The sequence below is a fragment of the Hippocampus zosterae genome, chromosome 9, assembly GCF_025434085.1.
Source record: "Hippocampus zosterae strain Florida chromosome 9, ASM2543408v3, whole genome shotgun sequence".
In the NCBI taxonomy this organism is placed as follows: domain Eukaryota; kingdom Metazoa; phylum Chordata; class Actinopteri; order Syngnathiformes; family Syngnathidae; genus Hippocampus; species Hippocampus zosterae.
The window spans coordinates 20038642-20059743 of NC_067459.1; the positions used below are offsets into that span (position 1 = coordinate 20038642).

The 21102-nt window shown below is 43.4% G+C and overlaps 1 protein-coding gene across 6 annotated transcripts in view; it reads left to right on the forward strand.

Annotated features, from left to right (window-relative positions):
- The window catches only part of LOC127607446 (plexin-A1-like), a 158018-nt gene that overhangs the window by 104722 nt on the left and 32194 nt on the right, over window positions 1-21102 (forward strand). For all 6 annotated transcript variants that reach the window (XM_052075757.1, XM_052075761.1, XM_052075760.1 and 3 more), the window contains exons 10-12: window positions 4607-4807; window positions 16688-16784; window positions 18159-18349. In XM_052075757.1, coding sequence (XP_051931717.1) covers window positions 4607-4807; window positions 16688-16784; window positions 18159-18349 — 489 coding nt within the window. The remainder of the gene's footprint in view (window positions 1-4606; window positions 4808-16687; window positions 16785-18158; window positions 18350-21102) is intronic.

A 21102-nucleotide genomic window follows, 5' to 3' on the forward strand; every position in this document is an offset into this window, starting at 1 on the left:
TGTTCTGCCACTCTCTCTCGCTCTTTTTTTTTCTCACCCCTACCCCACATTAAGTGTTGAGCCGGTCTCAGAACATCTTTCTGCTTTCTGCCTGCTAATGAGACGACCTCCACATTCACGCCTTTTTGCACGCGCGCACGCGGACACTGCTGTATAGCGATGACACGACAGCCCATTTTTTGATCGTGACGTGTTCCATGTCATCTGCTTCAGTGTTTCTAAAAGGATCTTTGTATATTTTACACGCACACAAAGGAATATTATGACCACCCGTAGAAGGATTTACAAAGACAAATCCAAGATTGTTGAGTTACGAGATTGAAATTGTTTGGAAATCGTGAAGTTCAAGCCATGACTGGAAGTTTAGTCGTGCGAAAATGCATGCAGAATATAGTGATGTCTTGAGATAAGAGGGGGATTGCTGCGACCACACTCATAACTCAAAACAACCACACATCATCACAAGTCATCTCTCAAACAAAATAGCACTATATATTATTACACTACAACTGTAATGGAAATAATTAAACAGCTTCTGTATCATGATTTAATGCTGCAATTAATATCTCCTACTTTTGGTGTGCCCACCTTGTCCAGTGGGAGCCAATATAGTACAGTCGCACAGAGTGCTTATTTTTCTAATACACCAATAAATGACTCAGGAAGACGATTATTATTATTATTATTATTATTTGTCTATATGTGTTGCTCCACTGTTTCTGTTCAAATAGACCTTGCTAACTATCGATGCTAGCATGTCAATGGTTTTTTCCATTATATGTTAGCATTAAGCTAATGGTCCATTCATTTGAGCGTTTTAAATACATAACATTTAATTCTCTTTGATCGTAGTTTAGTTTAGCAGTGAACCTCAAATGGGGGTGGCAGTAAACAGCTTGAAGACTCGGTTTAGCAAAAAGCGCTCACTATTTGCCAAACTGATGCTTATTGTGAAGGGAGTTTAATCTGTATAATTAAGTCCATGCTACTATACGTAAATCTTATCTCAAATTTGTGCTCTCAAGCTAAAAATATCAGCCAAATGATGACTTGTATTTCAAAAATCTCGTAAATTGCGTCGCTTAAATTTCAAAGCACTAGTTGATTACCATCAGAAATGTATCTGATTTTAAAGTGATAATTAATTAATATGACATGACTGCGATTGACAGGTTAACCCCCCCAATCTTTATTTATTTATTTTTTGTTGGTGTGTATGTCTTTGTCATTGATTATTTTTCTTTTTTTTTTTTTTTCCAAATCGATAACTAGTAAAAGATAATTGATATTTTACTCTTATGTATTAGGTCCTGTGGAAGTCATAACGGGTTAGATGTTGAATCCCCGCTGGGGTTCTCTCCAGGTTTCCTGCACACATTAACTCGGTCATGTAGCTACTTTTTATAAAAGCACGTGCCAAACGCTACAGTTAGTTAATGATATCATGTTAATATATAATGAATTGTAACCAGCCATGGCTGAGATGTTTCATCGCAAGGGTGCAGGTGGCTCTTTAATTTTTTATTATACTGTATGTTTTTTATTTCCCCCCCAGATCATCCAGTGCATGTCGTCTACCCCTTTTGTCCTGGATACAAATGCACATATGTACACCCGTCCTGATTACAGTATTTGTACCAGTGCGCCCCCTCGGTCCGATCCTCTGTGACCATTCGTGCCGTCTCATCCCTCCCCCCGGGCTCCCCATATCGCTTTACTTCATTATTTAGTGTGTTATTTTTTTCTCCTCCCTGATCTATAGTAGCCCACATCACAGAGGCAGCTAATTAATTATGGATGGACTTTGGGAGGGAAGAGGGGGTTTGAGGAAGATTAAAAAAAAAAAAAGAACGACCAGACAACTAGCCTCATTACATATGCGCAGTGTTTTTGGTACTTTATTAATTTATATCTAGTCAGGCTCTGCCAAAGCCTTCAGAACTCTTTTGGCTTAATACATTTATTTATTTATCTAGTATTCGGTTCAGGCTTTGGTCTTCATTCTGAAACTCTGCACTCTTCACCCTCCCGCCAACATATCTCCTCATTTAGTTTTATTTGGGGAGGGAGAGGGGGGGGGGATATCTTACCACTTGCATATCAGCTAGCTGGCACATACGCACACAGAGACACACTCACGTGTCTCGTTATCTGCACTTGCCACATGTTAAAAGGTGTCGAGCTCACCTGCAAGTGTAGATTATCTCATTTGCCCAAGTGAACACTTGTTCCATTGAATTTTCCGCACACACACTTTTTTGTAATATGTGCTAGAAAAAGTGTAGGCTGAGTGACTTGACCCAAAACGACAGCTGCTTCTGTTTTTAGAAAGCTCGTGGCAATGTTCAATCCAAACTAGCATAGATTAGTAAAAGAAAAAAGAAACCTGATGTCAGACTATTGTAGGCATGTTGTGAATGACGCAGGAGGAGAAGGTGAGCTTTTTTTTACCTGAACCAACACAAAAGGTCAGGGCTTTGAATTTGTTCGACCGCAAAGCTGTCATTCTCTGAGACTCAGTCGAGCTGGAGCAGAAAAGGGCCTTCCCCAAACTTTTCCCACAAAGTTGGATGTATATTGCCCACAATGTTTTGGCAAGTCAACGAAGGATTCGTGGAGAATGAAAGGGGATTGGTTATGAGATATCTCAATACTTGTCTCTTCAAAAAAATAAATGTCAGCACTGCATTTGGCTAGCAAAGTAAACAGGCACACTTGGGGTAATCGAAACCATCTGCTTACTTGGCTGAGATGTACAAAAATTAAAATTATTCAAAGTTGGGATTTCGCTGCATTCTACATAGGTCACCCTTACTTCCTTTTCAGTGTTTATACTTTGTCTCGATAGCCCTCCGAGTTACTGGGCATGGTCCCGTGACAAAAATAACCTCACCTTGCTTTGTACCGACGATCATATGCGCCTTGGCGTTAGACAAAGACAAGACTTGAATAGCCACATCCTCTCAGTATCATCTTCTCTTTGTCCCTAAATGTTGAAGCGTTGTCCGATACTCCGGGCAATTGTGAATTTGCATTTTTTGCAGTCGTTTGGAAGATCGGACAGCATACTGAGGAGAACAATGGCAAAGTAGAAGTAAAACTGAGCAGTGCTCTCCCTTACCTCCTGTTTTTGTTTTTTTCTTATCCCGCACAATCACACCTGGTTTGAGCGATTGTTTTTCAACCCTGACAAACAACCGACTCCACATCATGTTTCACTTAGTTCTATCAATTAAACTCTGCTTTGTCTTCCCACTCGTTCTCTCTTCAATCCGCTTCACTGTACTGCTCCCGACGGGCATCCCGTACTGTACATCAAGTGGCGCATGGTTCACTTCTTTCAGTAGTATCCCTCTCTCATTATACGTTTGTTGCACAAGTGTTTGTGTAATCTGACACACAAGGCCTGGGCTAAGCAGGATAATGAACAAACTGCAGCTTTGTGTTGTAGCCCCGGGGACGCGCTGTAGCCTCTAATGTACAACAGCTCAGAGTAAAAGAGAAGCGAGATTCACTGACAGCGGGGCGGCTGTCTGGTAAGAAGTGAAGGATTTTCAAGCAGAGTTGTTGTTGTTTTATTTATATACATATGGAATTTTCCACATGAAAATTTCTTACACGTATTTATAACTGCCGGGGAAAACCCGCTGATGCTTTTGTGCCGCTCTTATTTAAATTATTATTCTGCTCATTTTTATTGCGCATAATGCAGACTCATTGTTAAATGAATTAAAATGTAGTCCCCCCCTCCGTCACCCCCAGACTTAATTAGATGCTCATTTCAAACAGCTGCGCCATTACTTTTCTGAGACCAAAACAATTAAGCTGCAAAATATTTGACTTTCTTCTATAATGAGATCAATGACAGAATTATTGACGAGAAAAGTTAATGATTTGGCACGGTCGCCATGACATAACCCTTAGGCACATACTTTAGCATCCAGATTACTCTGATTTCACACTTCCACAGCTAGCTGTGGAACCTCAACGATTGAATGCCTCTGAGCCTATTGAAAGAGGAACTTTCGGAAAAAAAGTGTCGCTAAAATTGCACAAAAAATGTTCAAAGGCCCGTCATGCATGACATCAGCACACATCAGTTGTTTTTAATATTTGGCCATTTGCAGTGGTAGAACATGGGTGGGATTTGATGTCAAAAGTTTGAGTATTTGGTCCCAGTTTTGCATTTAGGTTCTCTCAGTATTCATTCAATTCTTTTTTTTATTTACATATTGGGTTAGCCAAGACCTTAACTCATATAAGCTGTGTCACCAACCCTGCCTTTTTGCTTAATTTCTCAATCTTGCCTTCTCATTCTTTACATGATGTGCACTAAATTGCAATTTTAACTTTTCTAAGACACAAAAGGATCGATGAGATGTCACGGGACACACAAACACACTAACGCGATCCAGATAACGAGCTCTGAGGAAATGATCAAAACCCCACACGCTTAAAATTTTGAGCTCGCTCATTTCCACAAGCTCAAATCAGTTGAAGACTTGTTTCAATCATTTTCTGATGATCTAATCACTCATTTGACTTCACACAGTCTCAATATATTTTTTTTAATAATATTGAGTAACATTACTGTCTCCCTCTACAGGACTGCCCCCAGATTCTACCATCGACGCAGATCTACATTCCAGTGGGGGTGACCAAGCCCATCACCTTAGCTGCCAAAAATCTTCCCCAACCACAATCAGGACAGAGGAACTATGAGTGTGTGTTCCACATCCAGGGGGAGACGTACAGTGTCCCCGCCCTGCGCTTCAACAGCTCATCTATCCAGTGCCAAAAGACCGCGGTGAGTGAGATTACCCCCCCCCCCCCCAAAAAAAAATGCAGATCCCGCTTAGCGATGGTGTCCCCGGGGAATTCAAGAAACCCAGTTGTGCAGTTTGTATTTGTTTTCATTTGCATAGGACACCATTTAGATTTGATGGATGACTTAGCCAATGTCGACTTTGTTGTTGTTTCAATTTTGAGGAATCAGAAAGTCAGGCAAGAGAAAAATGACATGCTTTGTGCTCGGGTCACTGATAAAGGAGTGCATTTCTTTTTAAAGCAGAGCATTGTGACAAGTACAAAACTGCTGTTAAGGATAACAACATAGACTTCGTATCGTCACTCAATAGTTTTGCTTTCAGCCACCAAATGCCAATTGTTAACTAAATCATGATAAGACTGAGCACAATTAGCAAATTAGGGTTTGGATAATGGCCACCTCCATCTACTGACCACTCTGGAAACTCGGTTGTTTTAGCTTGGCAACATTATTTCGTCATGGACATGGTCTTTAATTGAGTGGGTGTTGCCATAATTGTGCCTCCTTCACGATGGCAAGTTGCTATTCTGGTTATTTTACATGAAGTATAAAAAAAAGGAAAGGAGTTTAATTGAAAGAAGAAAAAATAAGGTCTCTCCAACAGTGGCGCTTTTATTGTAGCAAGCCAAAATGATGTAACGTTAAAAAAAGTCCGATGATGATGATGATGAGTTAAATGTGTGTCTTTGATTTGCTGTTTGTGCAAGTTTTATACATTTAAAGTATCAATTTGAGATTTGGGGCGGCCCGGTAGTCCAGTGGTTAGCACGTCGGCTTCACAGTGTAGAGGTACCGGGTTCGATTCCAGCTCCGGCCTCCCTGTGTGGAGTTTGCATGTTCTCCCCGGGCCTGCGTGGGTTTTCTCCGGGTGCTCCGGTTTCCTCCCACATTCCAAAAATATGCATGGCAGGCTGATTGAACACTCTAAATTGTCCCTAGGTGTGAGTGTGAGCGTGGATGGTTGTTCGTCTATGTGTGCCCTGCGATTGGCTGGCAACCGATTCAGGGTGTCCCCCGCCTACTGCCCGGATACGGCTGGGATGGGCTCCAGCACCCCTCGCGACCCTAGTGAGGATCAAGCGGTACGGAAGATGAATGAATGAATGAATTTGAGATTTGGCTAAATTTCCTTTTTAGACTATGGAAAATGCAGATCAAATAATCCATTGCTAATATTCATTCATCCACATTCTACTGCTCATCTTGTTCTGGGTCAGAGGTGACCCTACAGCCTGGAGGGATCGGCCGTCACGGGACTGATCATTTTGACTTGTTCATTTTAATTATTATTTTTCAACAGATGGGAGAATCTCTGAAAGTTTGAGGCTCCAGTCATGCTGCGAGCAGAATAATCATTAATCATTAATTCGGCAGAATTTCTAACAGGCACGCATTTGATAAATTGATGAATAAATTCAAAGAAAGAAAAAAAAAAGACTCATCTTTGCACAAATAAACAAAAACTTGTATTTGTGTTGAAATCCAGGTGAGGTGCGTATGTGTTGGTGTGTTTGTGTGTGAGAGCCCTCAAACTAGCATGACAGATAAGAGGTAGCTAGCGTTGCGCTCCACTGAGGCTGAAAATGCGAAGAACGAGTGCGCCTGTGAAGCTAGTTTGGAGCGGATTGATCTTGTTTACACGTTGACTCGATACTTCACTCTTCTTTCGGCACTCTGCCTCGAGAGCCCATATTTCTTTCGACTCCCTCTTCTGTCAAACGTTCTCCTTCCTGCCCGCCTTCCTTTGTGCCTCTTTCTAGTGTCTCACACACAAGTGAGCATGTGGTGTACATATTGTAGGTGTGTTGTCAGAAGAGTAACGCACAAAGCAACGTTGACGGGTTTTGAGGTTTGGTTAATGGCAGATGTTGACGGCAGAGCTAATTAGTTCCTGACAGGCTTGTCCACATCAAGATGTAATTTTGTATGAACTGTTGATGGTACGTGTTAAAGAGCAGCATCAAAACCTCATCCTGGCCAACTTTCTCTATTTAATGTCCACAAAAGCCTCAACATACTGCTCGCACTAATTAGCCTGGTAGTTGTCAGCGCTTCTCCCTTGCTAGCAATTAGTTGCTGCAGCCTGACTCCCCCGGCCAAGTATTGATGAGGAGGAGCCTGTGTAGTGCACAAGATGGGAAAAGCGGATAGCTGTATATACTTGCCACACTTTACACCCAATTACGTTTCATAAATGAGCGCAATTAGCACTTGAAGAACTGTGCTTGCTAGCCGCTTTTCTGAAGATCAATAACTGATCTATGACACGTTGTTCAGGTTTGGTACGGTTGGAAATCTATTGATTCGAACTATGCTTGTCCGTCATTTGAATTTCTTATTGATTCATGGATGTAACTCAACATTCAATAGGTGAGCATTGCCAAGGCTGGTTTGCATCGAACTGTCCTATTTAACGCAATATTAAGTCTTGGTTGCAGAGGTATGACATGAATAACTTTGTTGTTTTAAGTATGCCGAACCAGTGTATTATTAAGCGGAATTTCACGGAGTTGTGAAGGGGATGTCGACAGACAAGTTGGTCTTACATCACAAACTAGTCGAGATTGAATTAGAATTGCCACTTTAGGTTGCAGCCAAGTACTGCGATCCATTTTGCCTCATTGCTTCCTATTTATACAATAGATATTTATACAAGGCGGCCCGGTAGACCAGTGGTTAGCACGTCGGCTTCACAGTGCAGAGGTACCGGGTTCGATTCCAGCTCCGGCCTCCCTGTGTGGAGTTTGCATGTTCTTCCCGGGCCTGCGTGGGTTTTCTCCGGGTGCTCCGGTTTCCTCCCACATTCCAAAAACATGCGTGGCAGGCTGATTGAGCACTCTAAATTGTCCCTAGGTGTGAGTGTGCGGGTATGGATGGTTGTTCGTCTCTGTGTGCCCTGCGATTGGCTGGCAACCGATTCAGGGTGTCCCCCGCCTACTGCCCGGGGACGGCTGGGATGGGCTCCAGCACCCCCCGCGACCCTAGTGAGGATCAAGCGGTACGGAAGATGAATGAATGAATGAATATTTATACAATCTATTTATACAATGCAGTTAGTTCCACACAACCATCCATATTCTTAACAATTAAATTTGTAATGATAAATTAATTGAATAATTATCTCCCTTCCAAATGTTTTCACATTTCATGCATGATCAAAGACCAATAGTCAAAAAGTGATTCATTATTGTTTGGTAAATGTATTTTTCATTAATCCCAGACAGACAGTCTCCACTTTATTTTATTGCCTTAATCTTTTCCAGTTAAATGCTTCCAAAACAAGCTATTTTTTCAGTAACTTGCTTAATTCAGCTGCCGACCAGCTTTAATACTCTGCTCACATACCTCTTTATGCCTCCCACGTGTTTTGTTGAACTCAGGCCGTTGTCCAATTTGTGTTACACAGTTACCTATGACATAGCATTTTTTTTTAGCTCTCTGAAGAAATTTGACTGGCCTCAGTAAGACTCAAGGCGAAGGTGATATGAGTTATTCATTTGCCTTGTGTGTGTCTGCACCACACCCTTCGGTACGCCCAAGGCTATGGATCCCAGGATGACTTTGAAGATGCGTCTGGTTCCAGTGTACCACTGACTGGGGCGGTGGGGGCTACCGATCAATAAACACAAATCCACAATTTAGCCTTGTGTTTGAGAAACACACATACGTGCTAGGAATAGTGCCTAAGAGGACAGACTGGATTTCTTTTTTTTTTTTTTTAACTGTACTCCTATCAGGTGTAAAAGAGCCGTTACTTGGAAAGCCTTAAGTGGACCAGCAAATCAGCGGTGAGAAAATGTATGAATGGAAAGGGGAGAAAGAAGAGTAGACACTGCAAAATCGAGATGGACTCAGACAAAACCGACCGGTGAAATTGGAGTATGAATGAAAAGAGAAGTGAGAGGAGGAGTGCTCTTGAAAAGAACACGGGAGGTGGGGGAGATGATAGAATGTAAAGGAAGAAAATTGTCTCAAAAGTATCTCCTGAGGCAAAAACTCAATCTCATCTCTTTCACACACAATCCAAAAGGATAGAGCCAAGATGTACAGTATGACCACAGTCAGATCATGTTTAAAGTCGACTTTCCTATTCTTTACCTCATTTCCACTGACGGTAATAACCCAATACCCCCATGTGGTATCCCCTAACCGCACACTGCCAATGACTGCAAAAATCTATGTAACACACTTGATACACGATAGTGTAACATAAACTGTGCAGTGATCCGCTTGCGTATCAGCGATCCATAACTGCTTAGAATGAGAAATATCAATATGCCTGGTCCGTTTTTTTTTTCTTGACTGTACATACAGGCTCCATCTGATCCCGCAAGTCGCCACACAATATTGGAACATTCAAAGCAAAAATCTTTGGAACCTGCGGATGATTAAAAGGCATCTTTTCGAAGGTCCTACGGCAAGTACAAAAGTAAGATGCAAGCAGGCCCTCAAACCGCTAAGGTAGCACTGAGCTCCAGTCAACAGCAACTAAAATAACAAGCTGCCATCTCACTCCCCTTCGTCTAGTTTTGTCGACCCGACCCAGGAAGGTTTCTGCTGTGTGGGCCGAGTAGAGGTCAAGGCCCACGGGGCAAAGCCAATGAGAGGGCAGTGGGTTGGGATATTGTGCTCAAGAGTAGCGGGCAGGTTAAAGGAGCACAACAAAGACAGGTTCGCACGATGCCTGCGCAGAGGCAGCTTGCTCACAAGACCACGTTCCGGGGTCAGAAGAACTGATGAGTATAGCGTGGAGGTCAAAGTTGAGGGAAGAGAGTTGGATGAGTTCAAGACCTTTTGCTCAGTCTCTTCCCATCTGGCCGTGTTTCTCCCCATTTTTTTAGCTCCCCTTTACCTCTTTATTCTTCATTGAGTTTTCTCCCTGGAGGGCTGGAATGAGTGGACGGATAACATCTGTATGGGCCTTACACCATTTCCTCCCATCTGATAAACCGTGGGGGCTCTCCATCACCTTCTTTCTCTGACTCCTTCACCGGTAAGGGGAGAAGGAGAAATCAAGGGGGGGGGGGGGACGGGGGGGATGCGGGAATGAGAAGAAAATCTAGTTTCGGGCAGCATGTGTGTCCGTGCATTATTTGTGTGTATGTTTGGAGAGCAGCTGTTAGCTAAAGCAGAGATGGGGAAGTATCAGGGGTCCTGATGGTATCCAATTAAGGGAGATAAAATGATGATGAATTGCAGTTGGGCAGTAGAGACAGCCGCTCCTATCCGTGCACACCTCTGTTCAGCTATTGTGCATGTACACAAAAAGAGAGGAGGGACAGAAGGAGGTTTGGAGAGAAAAGTGGCAGTTATACAGTAAAGTTGGATCAAGAGGAGGCAAGAATGGGGATCATTAGCCATGTTTCTTAATCGATGATTGAGTAAGCGCGTGACCACTCCTGGCACAAATTTTGGAAGAAAAACTGTCAAAATAATATTTTGACTGCAATCCAACATCAGTTTCTTGTTCATTTTGAAAGGCGGCTAGAACTCAAGGTACCGGTACATTTGTTTGGACAAATGCAATAACGACAACAAAAGAAAAGCTCATAAGAGTTTGATGTAAGAGCTGGTTTCGAACCGTTTTCCAAGTTTCTACATCAAGAGCTAGGACGTTGTACTTTTAGTAATTCCGTGTTTTATTCGTTGTCTCTTAGTCACATGATGCACCTTTCCTGGGCCCGGTTATTAAAATGAACAAGAAGTAGAAGAAAACAAGGTGATCTAATATATGTTTTTTTCCATGACTGCATGTAAATTGATAGTATGGAGTCATGTGTGATACGACAAACATAAATTATGGAATTGTGCCTCAAGTTGTTTTAGATCATTTCTGCATATCACTCAACTAAAATTGCGCTATATGCTATAACATTTTTTTTTTTTTTAAAGAAAGGCAGAAAGAAGGCTCAATACTGGACCCTTGAAGCACGACAGATACCCAGTTTAGGGCGCAGAAATACTGGCGTGATCCTTGGTGCTGGCAATCCATCACACACCACTGCAGCATTCCAGGAATTGTTAATTCTGTCCAAGGTGCCAAAACGGGAGAACAATCCATTGTGGTGGTAGCCTCGACCACCTCTCTGTTGAAATGCTTGCCATACCCACCTGATTAGAACTGTCCTGCTTGGCGCAAGCAGGACTTTATGGACTTTTGGAAAGGGGGTGGGGGAGGGTAACGACTTAGCTAAGAAATAATCTCTCTGATGGGAAATAAGCCTTACGGTAGGTAGCAGACAGCAAACATGGAGTAAATGGAGGTCTCGATAGGCCACGTAACATATCAGCCTGGAAAGCGGTTATCATGAGCCCCACCACTGCTGTATTAGTGACATAGCACACGTGTATGAGGGGTCATTAGGGACATAATTGATGATTAGCTCTTACATTTACTACTGAAACTCTATATATATATACTGTATAGATGGATATATAGATAAATATAACTTTTTTACACACACACACACACATATATGTTGTTTTTTTTTATGTACTGAAGTACGGTGTCCTTCTGTTTTGTCATCGTCTTCCTCCTTTCCTTCTGCTTCCCGGTTGCATGCCTTGAATGCCCCCCCTCCCCTTTTATGACAGGTGAGGAGTATCTCCCTCCCATTTCCTTGATAAATAAAGATTAATTGCTGTGAAGCTCTAAACACATGTCAGCTCGTCCACCCATCCACTGTCTCATCATCTATTTGAAGTAATCTGTGACCTTTACTTGACTTTGCTTTACCCTTTCGTAGCACCCCCTCCCCCTCACCCACCTATCCATGTCAGCTCTTGATGGCCAATTATATGAGCAAGAAGTTCACACCATGATCTTTTCCTGTTCTGCTGTCCGAGATTTGCATTCTCTTCATTTCTATTCTAACCTTCTCTACATGACTGTGAACTTAGTTGGCAAGTCGGTCACTATAATCTTACTTTATTCAAGGCAGCAATAAAGGGGTGGGTAAAACACTCTTGGAATGTTCTGAACTCCCATTTCCATGCCAGTATTAATTATGCAGACCTACCAGCCGCCTACAAGAACCGAGCAGGCTTCTTTTTTGTTTATAGGCCGTAGCTGATGTTCCTCAGGCCTCCATTTTCAGTTAATTGAAGACATGAGTAATCCACAATCAATTCCATGCAAATGACAAAATCAACAATAAGTCAATCAACTCATCAATTGCTATATTTCCATACCTGGTGGTGACCTTCATGGTATAATGTCATCGCTTGTATTTGAGCTAATTGTGAATAAACAGAGATTCTCTTTGGTGATGATGATGATGATGATGATATTAAGAATGCCAAATATTGGTGACGGGAGGCGGGAGGTGAGCAATGAGAAGGTTGCAAGATGGATGTTTCTGTAAATAATTAGACACGTCTGGAAACCCTACACAAGTTTAATGCATATGACAGCACTCCGTTTTTTTTTTTCTTTCCCTGAAGCCAGCATTTCTGTCCCCACCATACTCTCTTTTTATGCCATGAATTGTGTGTGCGGTCCGCTCCTCTGTGTGTGGAAGAGATAAGCTGGGTAACGGGGTCCAGCCATGCTCCAATCCTGTTAGCATTAGCGATTAGCACGGGCTAACAGGCCTCCATTATGAGCTGGCGGTGATTTAACGGAGCCTGATCCCTCATATATGGATGGTGGCGCACATACACACACACACACACACACACACACGCACACACACATGTGCGCACACTCATGTGCGCACACTCATGCTGAGCTATAGGACGGATTAGCACTTGATCCTTGATTGGGAGGCCACATCAGCGTTGTGCGAGTGGATGCAACAGGAAGGTGCCGTACCCTGATTCAAAACACACGGTCCAGCGGCGCACTCACATGTACGTTCCTGTGACTACATAAATGTAGTGTGATGGTTTATAAGAGGTCAGACTTTTTTTTTTCCCTCGTCACCTTGAGAAGAGCGAGTGTTCCTAACAAACTCTATCTCAGCTCTGAGTTTGCCTTGGGCTGGTTTGGTATTTTTAGCAGTCCAGCTTGCACACACACCTTCAACATGACTAATTATCAGGCTGTGACCCTCACAGAAGGTGCCCGATGTACCGAATGTTACTTCTTACCTGTCTCTACTCGCCATCCATCTAAGCCTTCCTCTTCACCGCCACTGATGCAGGCACATTCAGGAGCTGCACTTTACATCTCCAACTCTCTCTTTGCTTCAATAATAGTACTCTCATTTCATTTGGTTTCCATCTGGGTGAGAGTTTTTCTCTTTATTTTTCTTTTCTCTTTGCACATGTAAATCCTGACCTTTCTCAAAATAAGCCTGCGTAATGTTTATAGTTCCATTTTAGAGATTGGTTCTGCCGTGGCCATGCGCTACGCTTATTCCCTGAATGTGTTGAGCAAAAAAAAAAAAAAACACTGGTGTGGTATGAAAGTTTAATAAGCCTTTGGTGCAATGAGAGAAGATGAGCATTGGATCGTAACATAACCTCTGTGATGCCTCCAATGCCCATTAAACACAGATGCACACACACATACTGGTTGCAGCCTTACATATTGATGTACTTGGGGGCGGGGACATGCTCAAGCAAATTCCAACTTGTACTCTCACGCAGCCTCCCCCGGGGGTGGATGTTAAACCATAAACACCTGTGCATGGACAAAACGGGGAATGCGGGCAGGCGGGTGGATTGCACTGACTTGACTCTCACATTGCTGGTGTGTGTTTATGATGTTTATGTATTTGGCACACACACAGTATGTATGTGGCTTTTACATGAAAATCCAAATAATACATCGTCAATTTACTCACACTTTTTTTTTTGGTATTTTTTGTATTTTTTAAGGGACAGGCATGAATCAGAAATGTAAAATTAGAAGCTCATCAACTCCAAACATTGCTTTAGTTTGCTTTCCCAGGCATGCTGGGTGGTCTCTTGGGGGTTAGAGGAGAAGGCACATTGGAAAAATGTTTTATGTTTAGAGGACAAAAAATTCATCTGCCATCCAAATGTGTGTGTGTGTGTGGTGTGCTTTTGTGTTGTATGAGTCTTATTTCCTGTCCAGATGTGATGACTTCACTGGAAACCCCTTTTTTTAACAGCATGCATTGTAAACAAAGTTTTCTGTGCGTTAAGAAGGAATCTTCTCTGTGTTTGTTGGTGGGCCTCGTGCGATGGAGGCAGGAGAGAAAGAATGGGATTCCCATCAGAGGCTGTTTGTTAAGAAGGCGGGAGGGAGAGGAAAAAGAGGAGTGTGAAAAGAGTAAAAGCAGCCAAACATGTCAGGGAACAAATTGAAAATGCCAATTTCACTTTAGGGCCCACCAGCTCAGTCGTTTATGGCTGAGCCGTGGCCTCTTATTCCATGTGTAAATGAATGGTGTCCACAGAATAACACACAATAACCTCTCTCGATCCATCTTGCGCTCGGCCATTTCTCCTTCACCCTTGCTGCTGTGTTATCCTCTCGCCCTTGCCCAGTTTGCCGCCCCGTTGCTCTTTGTAGCTTTTATCACCGCACCTCAACTTCACTTTGGCTTTCTCTGGCTCGTTCACCACCACCACCTGATGCTTTTTTTTTTTTGGTCTCGCCTCATTTTTCATTTTAATGATCTTCCTCTATTGGTACAAGGGCAATATACTAATGCTGCTGTTTTTGTCTTGCGGTTACAAAATGATGACGCAATTTCAACCTGGTACAAACGCAAGGATGACAGCACCTCTAAGAGGCGTCTCACCTCTTACTACTGCTAAGGTGCTGTGGCTTAATTTTCACTGATGTCGATGGATCAGTTTGTGCTATTTTGAAGTTAAGCTGCGCTACGGAAGCAGCATAATAGCAAGTCCTCAACCACTGCAGACGATAACCATTGTACACACCAAATTCTCGGCTCTGTGCAGTTGTGACTAAAAGTGAAAAGCGTCCTTACCAAAACACACCTAGCCCTCCAAACATTTTGAGGAAATTGGTTCAAAAGGAAAGTCACTTACCCTGAACAAACAAACGGCAAGGGGAATATTGTCTGAAGAATTTTTTTTTAATGGAATAAAATTCCAAGCGCAACCTCAGAGTTCCCATGAGATGCATGGAGACATTCTCCCTAATTTGAATATCGCTATGCCTTTAGAGCTCGCTCGGTGTAAATCATCCAATCGCAAACGTGAAGAATGAATTAATCAGCCACTCGCACATTGTGACATTGGTCTGTCCTAGCTCTCATTTTCTTATCTTTTCTATACACATTTCTTGTACTTGAGGGCCTTCCCCCCGCACCCCCGCCACCCCTTCAAATACATTCCAATCGTTACTGATGTCACGATAAATCTCCACAATATCACATTGGGAGTGGTTGATATCAAATGGTGGCAAAGTTGTTGCGAGAATAGGCCCGTGTTGTGCCGTAGCTCGAGGCGCACGACAGGGCTTTCACATCGGATTTTATCGCCACTCTTGTAGAAGATAATAGTCCTGCTATCTCTCATCCTGGGGCCACTGAAGGTAGTGACCGTAGCAGTGGTAGTGACAGTTAGGGGCTAGCCTTTGACTGACAGAGGCATTAGGTTAGCATGGACTGTCTTCCTCGCTATTGGCCAAGGTGTCTGTCACACGTCATCTAGTGCAGCGGTCCCCAACCTTTTGTGCCCCACGGACCGCTTTAATATCGGACAATATTTTCCGGGACCGGCCTTGAAGGTGTGACAGAAAAATACAACAAAATAATATCATATGACCTGCATGAAAATGATGGTCTTTTCGAAACATAATAATAAACATGAATCAGGACAAAAGGAGGCACGTCTTATCTGACCGCAACACTGTGGTCGCCATGGTAACGTTTAAATCTGCCTTCAAAATAAGATACAAAGTGCATGAAAAATACGACTCACCATCGCCGCATATTCTGCAGAGTGGGCTTGATGCGTGGGAATCTCCCGTTGATGTACGTATTTTAAGTCGAACTGCGGATATTGTCAATTGAATGTGGACGTCTTTTTCTTGGAAAAGACATTTGTTTGTTACTCATTTTGCTAGCGCTACTATTTTAGCGGTAACCTATCACGTGACCAAGAAGCACGCCTTCACCTGCGTCAAGACTGACATATTGATCTAGTGTATCCTCGATGCTATACAGTAAGAGAAACCGAAACCTTGGAAGAAAACGGAAAAAAATTAAACACCAGCAAAAACCGATGAGGCTCATCAAAAATATTAGGTGGCACACTAGCCTACATAACGTGCCGGCACAAACTGACATGGCGTCATGTACCGGTAGTTTGGTAAAAGTTATTAACAGCATTTTATCAATGTATGATATTCAGCATTCATGATTTATGAGTCTCTCATTAGACAGATTGCTGTATGTCTTGCCATCGCGTTGCTGCTTTGGAATCTTGTTGTCTCATTTAAAGTCATTCCATAAAACTGATTATGCCGCCAAAGAGTCAATTACATTTCAGCTCTTATTAGTTCAGGATGCAAAAAAATGAAATTAGATGTGAATGTTATTGTGGAAGATATATTAGGCTTTTCATTCATCACTGAATGGAGTGAGTCATCCGGCGGTGAGGATTACAATCTCTTAATCAACTCTGTGCTCTGCCAGGCAGCGCGAATGTGCGGTGTGTTAAAATCACAATACAGCCTGTCTCTCATCACTCATTTTTATGGCCCTTCAACTCGGGGAGCAACGCAGGTTAAGGCATTACTACCAGCCGCCCAACTCCACTGGATTGTTTTTTTTTATTTTATTTTGCCACGTTTTTCTCTTCCTTTCGCAGACTCTGAAGTCCGTCTCTCGTGAGAAAAGTATTCTTTTACAGAATTTCATCTGAACGTGAATGCTGAGCGACTTTTTTTTTTCTCTTCTTCTTAACTTTCAGTATACCTACGACGGCAATGACATCAGTGACCTGCCAGTGGATTTGTCTGTGGTTTGGAATGGACACTTTAACATCGACAACCCGTACAACATTAAAGGTAAGGAGTTTTGCATTCACAATCATCAGCCAACCTGTGCTCTGCGCACATTAACAAATTGTTAAATGTGTGAAGGAAGGAAAGTGATCGACATCGCATGCATCCTTCCAGCCATCCATTTTCAACGCCACTTATCAGTGCATACAGTTTCGAAAAACGGTACTAGGAAAGCAGTCATTTTTCTCCACATTCTTTGTTCCTCAATTGATGCGTGCTGCCTCTCGTAAGAATGTCAAAGAAACCCATGCTCACACTCATACTGTCCCGAACTTGACATTACCGCATTTAAGACTGCCAGTCACAAATACGTCCGGTGAAAAGCCTGCTATTCCCTGGATATATGATTAAAACTGAATGACGCCACAACTTCCTAGCCTGCCAACCCAAGAACGATAATGTTTAAGGTTAAAGGCATATTCGATTGCACCACCGTGGAAGCAGACAATGAGATAATGTCTGCTGGATGTAATTGCTAGTAGGTGTGTCTTTACAGTGCCGGCTGCAAAATTATTACGGAGCGTACAGCGCAGCGGGGGGGGGGCATAACCTTCCCCCGCTGTGTGGTAAAGTAACATCATTGCCACCGTCAATATGGCCAGCAGATGACACGTCTCTGTAAAACATCAGCATGCTTTGCTCTGACTGTCACTGTTTGATGATTGCAGCTCAAGAGCGAAGCGTCGTTTTTCGTCAAATGGAGTTTATAATTAGACTATACTGTATTTTCTTATTATGTTTGATCCCTGATGTACTATCTCACATTCTGCATATTATTTCACTCGTAAATGTTCCATCAAATTATGAGCCTCCATATATAAAGCCTTGATAATACGATTCAACCCTGTTGTACTTTCAAGGTCACCGCATTTCAAATTGACATCTTTCATGTTCAACACAATTTTAGCCTTTCTGGGAGTCTAGATTTTATACACTATTGCGCCTCCAAAAGCGACAGCCCAAAGATATTTTTCTTCCTCTTGCCTATCTTCGTTCCCTGCCAGCTCCTATCCCATTTCTCAATCACGATAATCATCTCATGTCGCATGAGAAATTTTCGAAAATTCTGATATGTTAATGTAATTAGGACGGAGCCATTTAGCAGACAGTAATTGGTACGAGGTTGCTTTAAAGCTGCTCCATGACCAATGGGATTTGGGGATGGAATAGCGGAGAGAAGAAAGGATTCCGCTGTACAATTCCTGGGGCATTTAGGGGAAATATTGCTTTTAGATGGTGACATTGAACCAGCTTTTGAAATGCTAACGAAAAGTTAATCAGAAAATGTTTTTTTTTTTAATCTTCAATCGATGAAAGTTTTCCAAATTGTTTAGTCCGTCTTTCCCTGCCATAAAATGTTCTTCCCGTCTCCAACAGCTCACCTGTATAAGTGCTACGCATTAAGAGACAGCTGCGGCATGTGTCTGAAGGCCAACCCCAGATTTGAGTGCGGCTGGTGTGTGCAAGAGAAAAAGTGCTCCCTCAGGCAGGAGTGCATTCCGACAGAAACCACTTGGATGCACGCCACCACGGGAAACAGCCGCTGTGCGCACCCCAAGATCACCAAGGTGAGCCATGTGCCTGACACGAGACAAGCACGAAGCAGCCTATAGCCATGCTCCAAAGTGCGGTCTCAGGAACCACTGACAGAAGAGCAAACCGTCACTGTCTTGTGATAAACACGTAAACACCCTTGGATCAGTTCTTGACAAAACGCCAGGCAAAAACCACTTCTGAGAGAGACCATGGACTAAAGAGGGCAAAAAACGAGGAGGATGCAGTTAAAAGTTAACATTTTATTCTTTATTCTTTGTTTTTCCACACAACTCAGATTTATTGTTCAATAATATAATTGCACCATGTATTTGTTACATTTGTCGATGCACTTTATGCTTTAGGAAACATATACATCTGAATTTTGGTGGGGCTTGGAACGAATTAGGGCATTTTCATGCAAAACGTGTCTCTACTTACAAAATTTTCTAGTGAAGAAATTTCTTCCAGAACCAATTCATTTCGTAAGTAGAGGTACCATCCATCCATCCATCCATCCATCATCTACCGCTTATCCGGGGCCAGGTCGCGGGGGCAACAGCTTTAGCAGGGAAGCCCAGACTTCCCTCTCCCTAGCTACTTCTTCCAGCTCTCCCCGGGGGATCCCGAGTCGTTCCCAGGCAAGCTGGGTGACATAGTCTCTCCAGTGTGTCCTGGGTCTTCCTCGGGGTCTCCTCCCGGTGGGACATGACCGGAACACCTCACCGGGGAGGCGCTCAGGAGGCATCCGAATCAGATGTCCAAGCCACATCATCTGGCTCCTCTCGATGTGGAGGAGAAGCGGCTCGACTCTGAGCCCCTCCCGGATGACGGAGCTTCTCACCTTATCTCTAAGGGAGAGCCCGGACACCCTGCGGAGAAAACTCATTTCAGCCACTGTAGGTAATTCTCACAGCCTAGCGATTAACTCATTCAGTACCACCCAATTCTAGACCGAGTCTGAAAAGACGTTTAAAAGCGTCATTGGGAGTGAATGAGTAAAATGAATACATATCCACATTGTTGCGCACGAATTGTCTTCACAAGATTCAAATATAAGCCGCATTTGAGACAAGCACATGCCTGTATCATATTCTGCGTAATTGTTTACTCTTCTTTTCCGATATAAACCTTCCTCTTATTCGTTTTTGAAATGCCAGATACAGGGGAGTGAATGAGTAAAATGAATACATATCCACATTGTTGCGCACGAATTGTCTTCACAAGATTCAAATATAAGCCGCATTTGAGACAAGCACATGCCTGTATCATATTCTGCGTAATTGTTTACTCTTCTTTTCCGATATAAACCTTCCTCTTATTCGTTTTTGAAATGCCAGATACAGGAAACATATCCTCAAGCCTCCAAATTGAACAAATACTCATCCCTCGCCTCCTTCTGTTGAGTGTGTGTGTTTTGCCCAGCAACTCCCACGTTCCAAATATCAAACATGTCAGGTTTGTGTAAGGGAGGTGGGCAAGGGGGCAGCGTGGTTTAACTGACAGTACGCACTTTGTAACTGAGGTATGATTGCCTCTTGCTTCGAAAACTCCCAAGTCCACCATTTGCCGGGTTGACGGGAATCCCTGACTGCCAAAGGCGCAAACCATTAAAAGGAGAAGCAGTTTGAACTCTGCTGCATCATTGTTCGGCCCCGGTGAGAAAAGTGAACATGGTTGAAGGCAGCAGGGTGGGGTCGACATCTTCGATACCATTACCGTGACGGCAAGCACAACACAGATGGGCCGACCGGGAGGAGGCGATTCGCACACGACACGCCACAAATCTGAAACACACTGATGTGATTAGAGATGATGAATACACACAAGCGTAGATCGGCGCACTCCACAGCAAAGGAAAGCGGAGTATGTTCGCCTGGAAAGTGCGTATGGGGGAAACCGAGTGAATGCGGCTTGTGTTAATTGTGTCCCGCCATGAGCGCCGAATGTGTACGCGGATGTGCTCCAGATCTGACATGCCGGGTGGGCTGAGGCGTATATACACTGCGGTGTTTCCATCTGTTGCCATCCATAAGCGTGGAGGTGGCCCGTGTCTCACTGTGACCTGGGTCACCACAGCCCACCACAGAGAATAGCATGTTGTTTCTGAACACACACACACACACATACACGCTAGCCATCCATTGGCATGTTTGAGGCCTTCAAAACAACACGACAAGTCATCTCATTTGGAGGGACGGGCAGGTTGCCAGGGGGGGGAAAAATGCCAGTTTTCCTTTTTTAAATGGCGTGAAATATGTCTGCATACACATTCCACACTTGCTTGAGCCCTGAGTATACTTCCAATGCTACTTCTGGGACTTGTGGGATAATTGGGGCACTAGCACATTGATAAATCCTTTTCGTTAATGTAATTTCGCTCTCTCTCTCTCTCCTTCCTCACTCGGTTATCGCTTTGAAACAAGCGTACAGAGCTGAAAGGTTGTGTGTGCGTGTACATGTGAGAGAGCGACTGGTGATGGGCTAGCGCTGTTTGCTGCGCGTCTGCCTGCAAGTGCGTGCATATTGAGGCATAAATCTTGGCCTCGGGGCAAGATGTCGGTGGCAGTCAAAAAAGCAAGCGTCGGAGAAAAAAAAAACACGAACAGCAGGAAGGAGAACTTAGCTGGAGCGCAGCAGGGACAAACAAGAAGCGCTTGTCACCGGTGAGCCTCACCTTTCCTCTCCACCTTTGACATTTACAGTGTGACATTTAACGCCGAAAGAACATCTGTAGGCGACAGAGGGAATCTCTCCTCTGCAGCTATTTCATTCTTTACTTCTACGG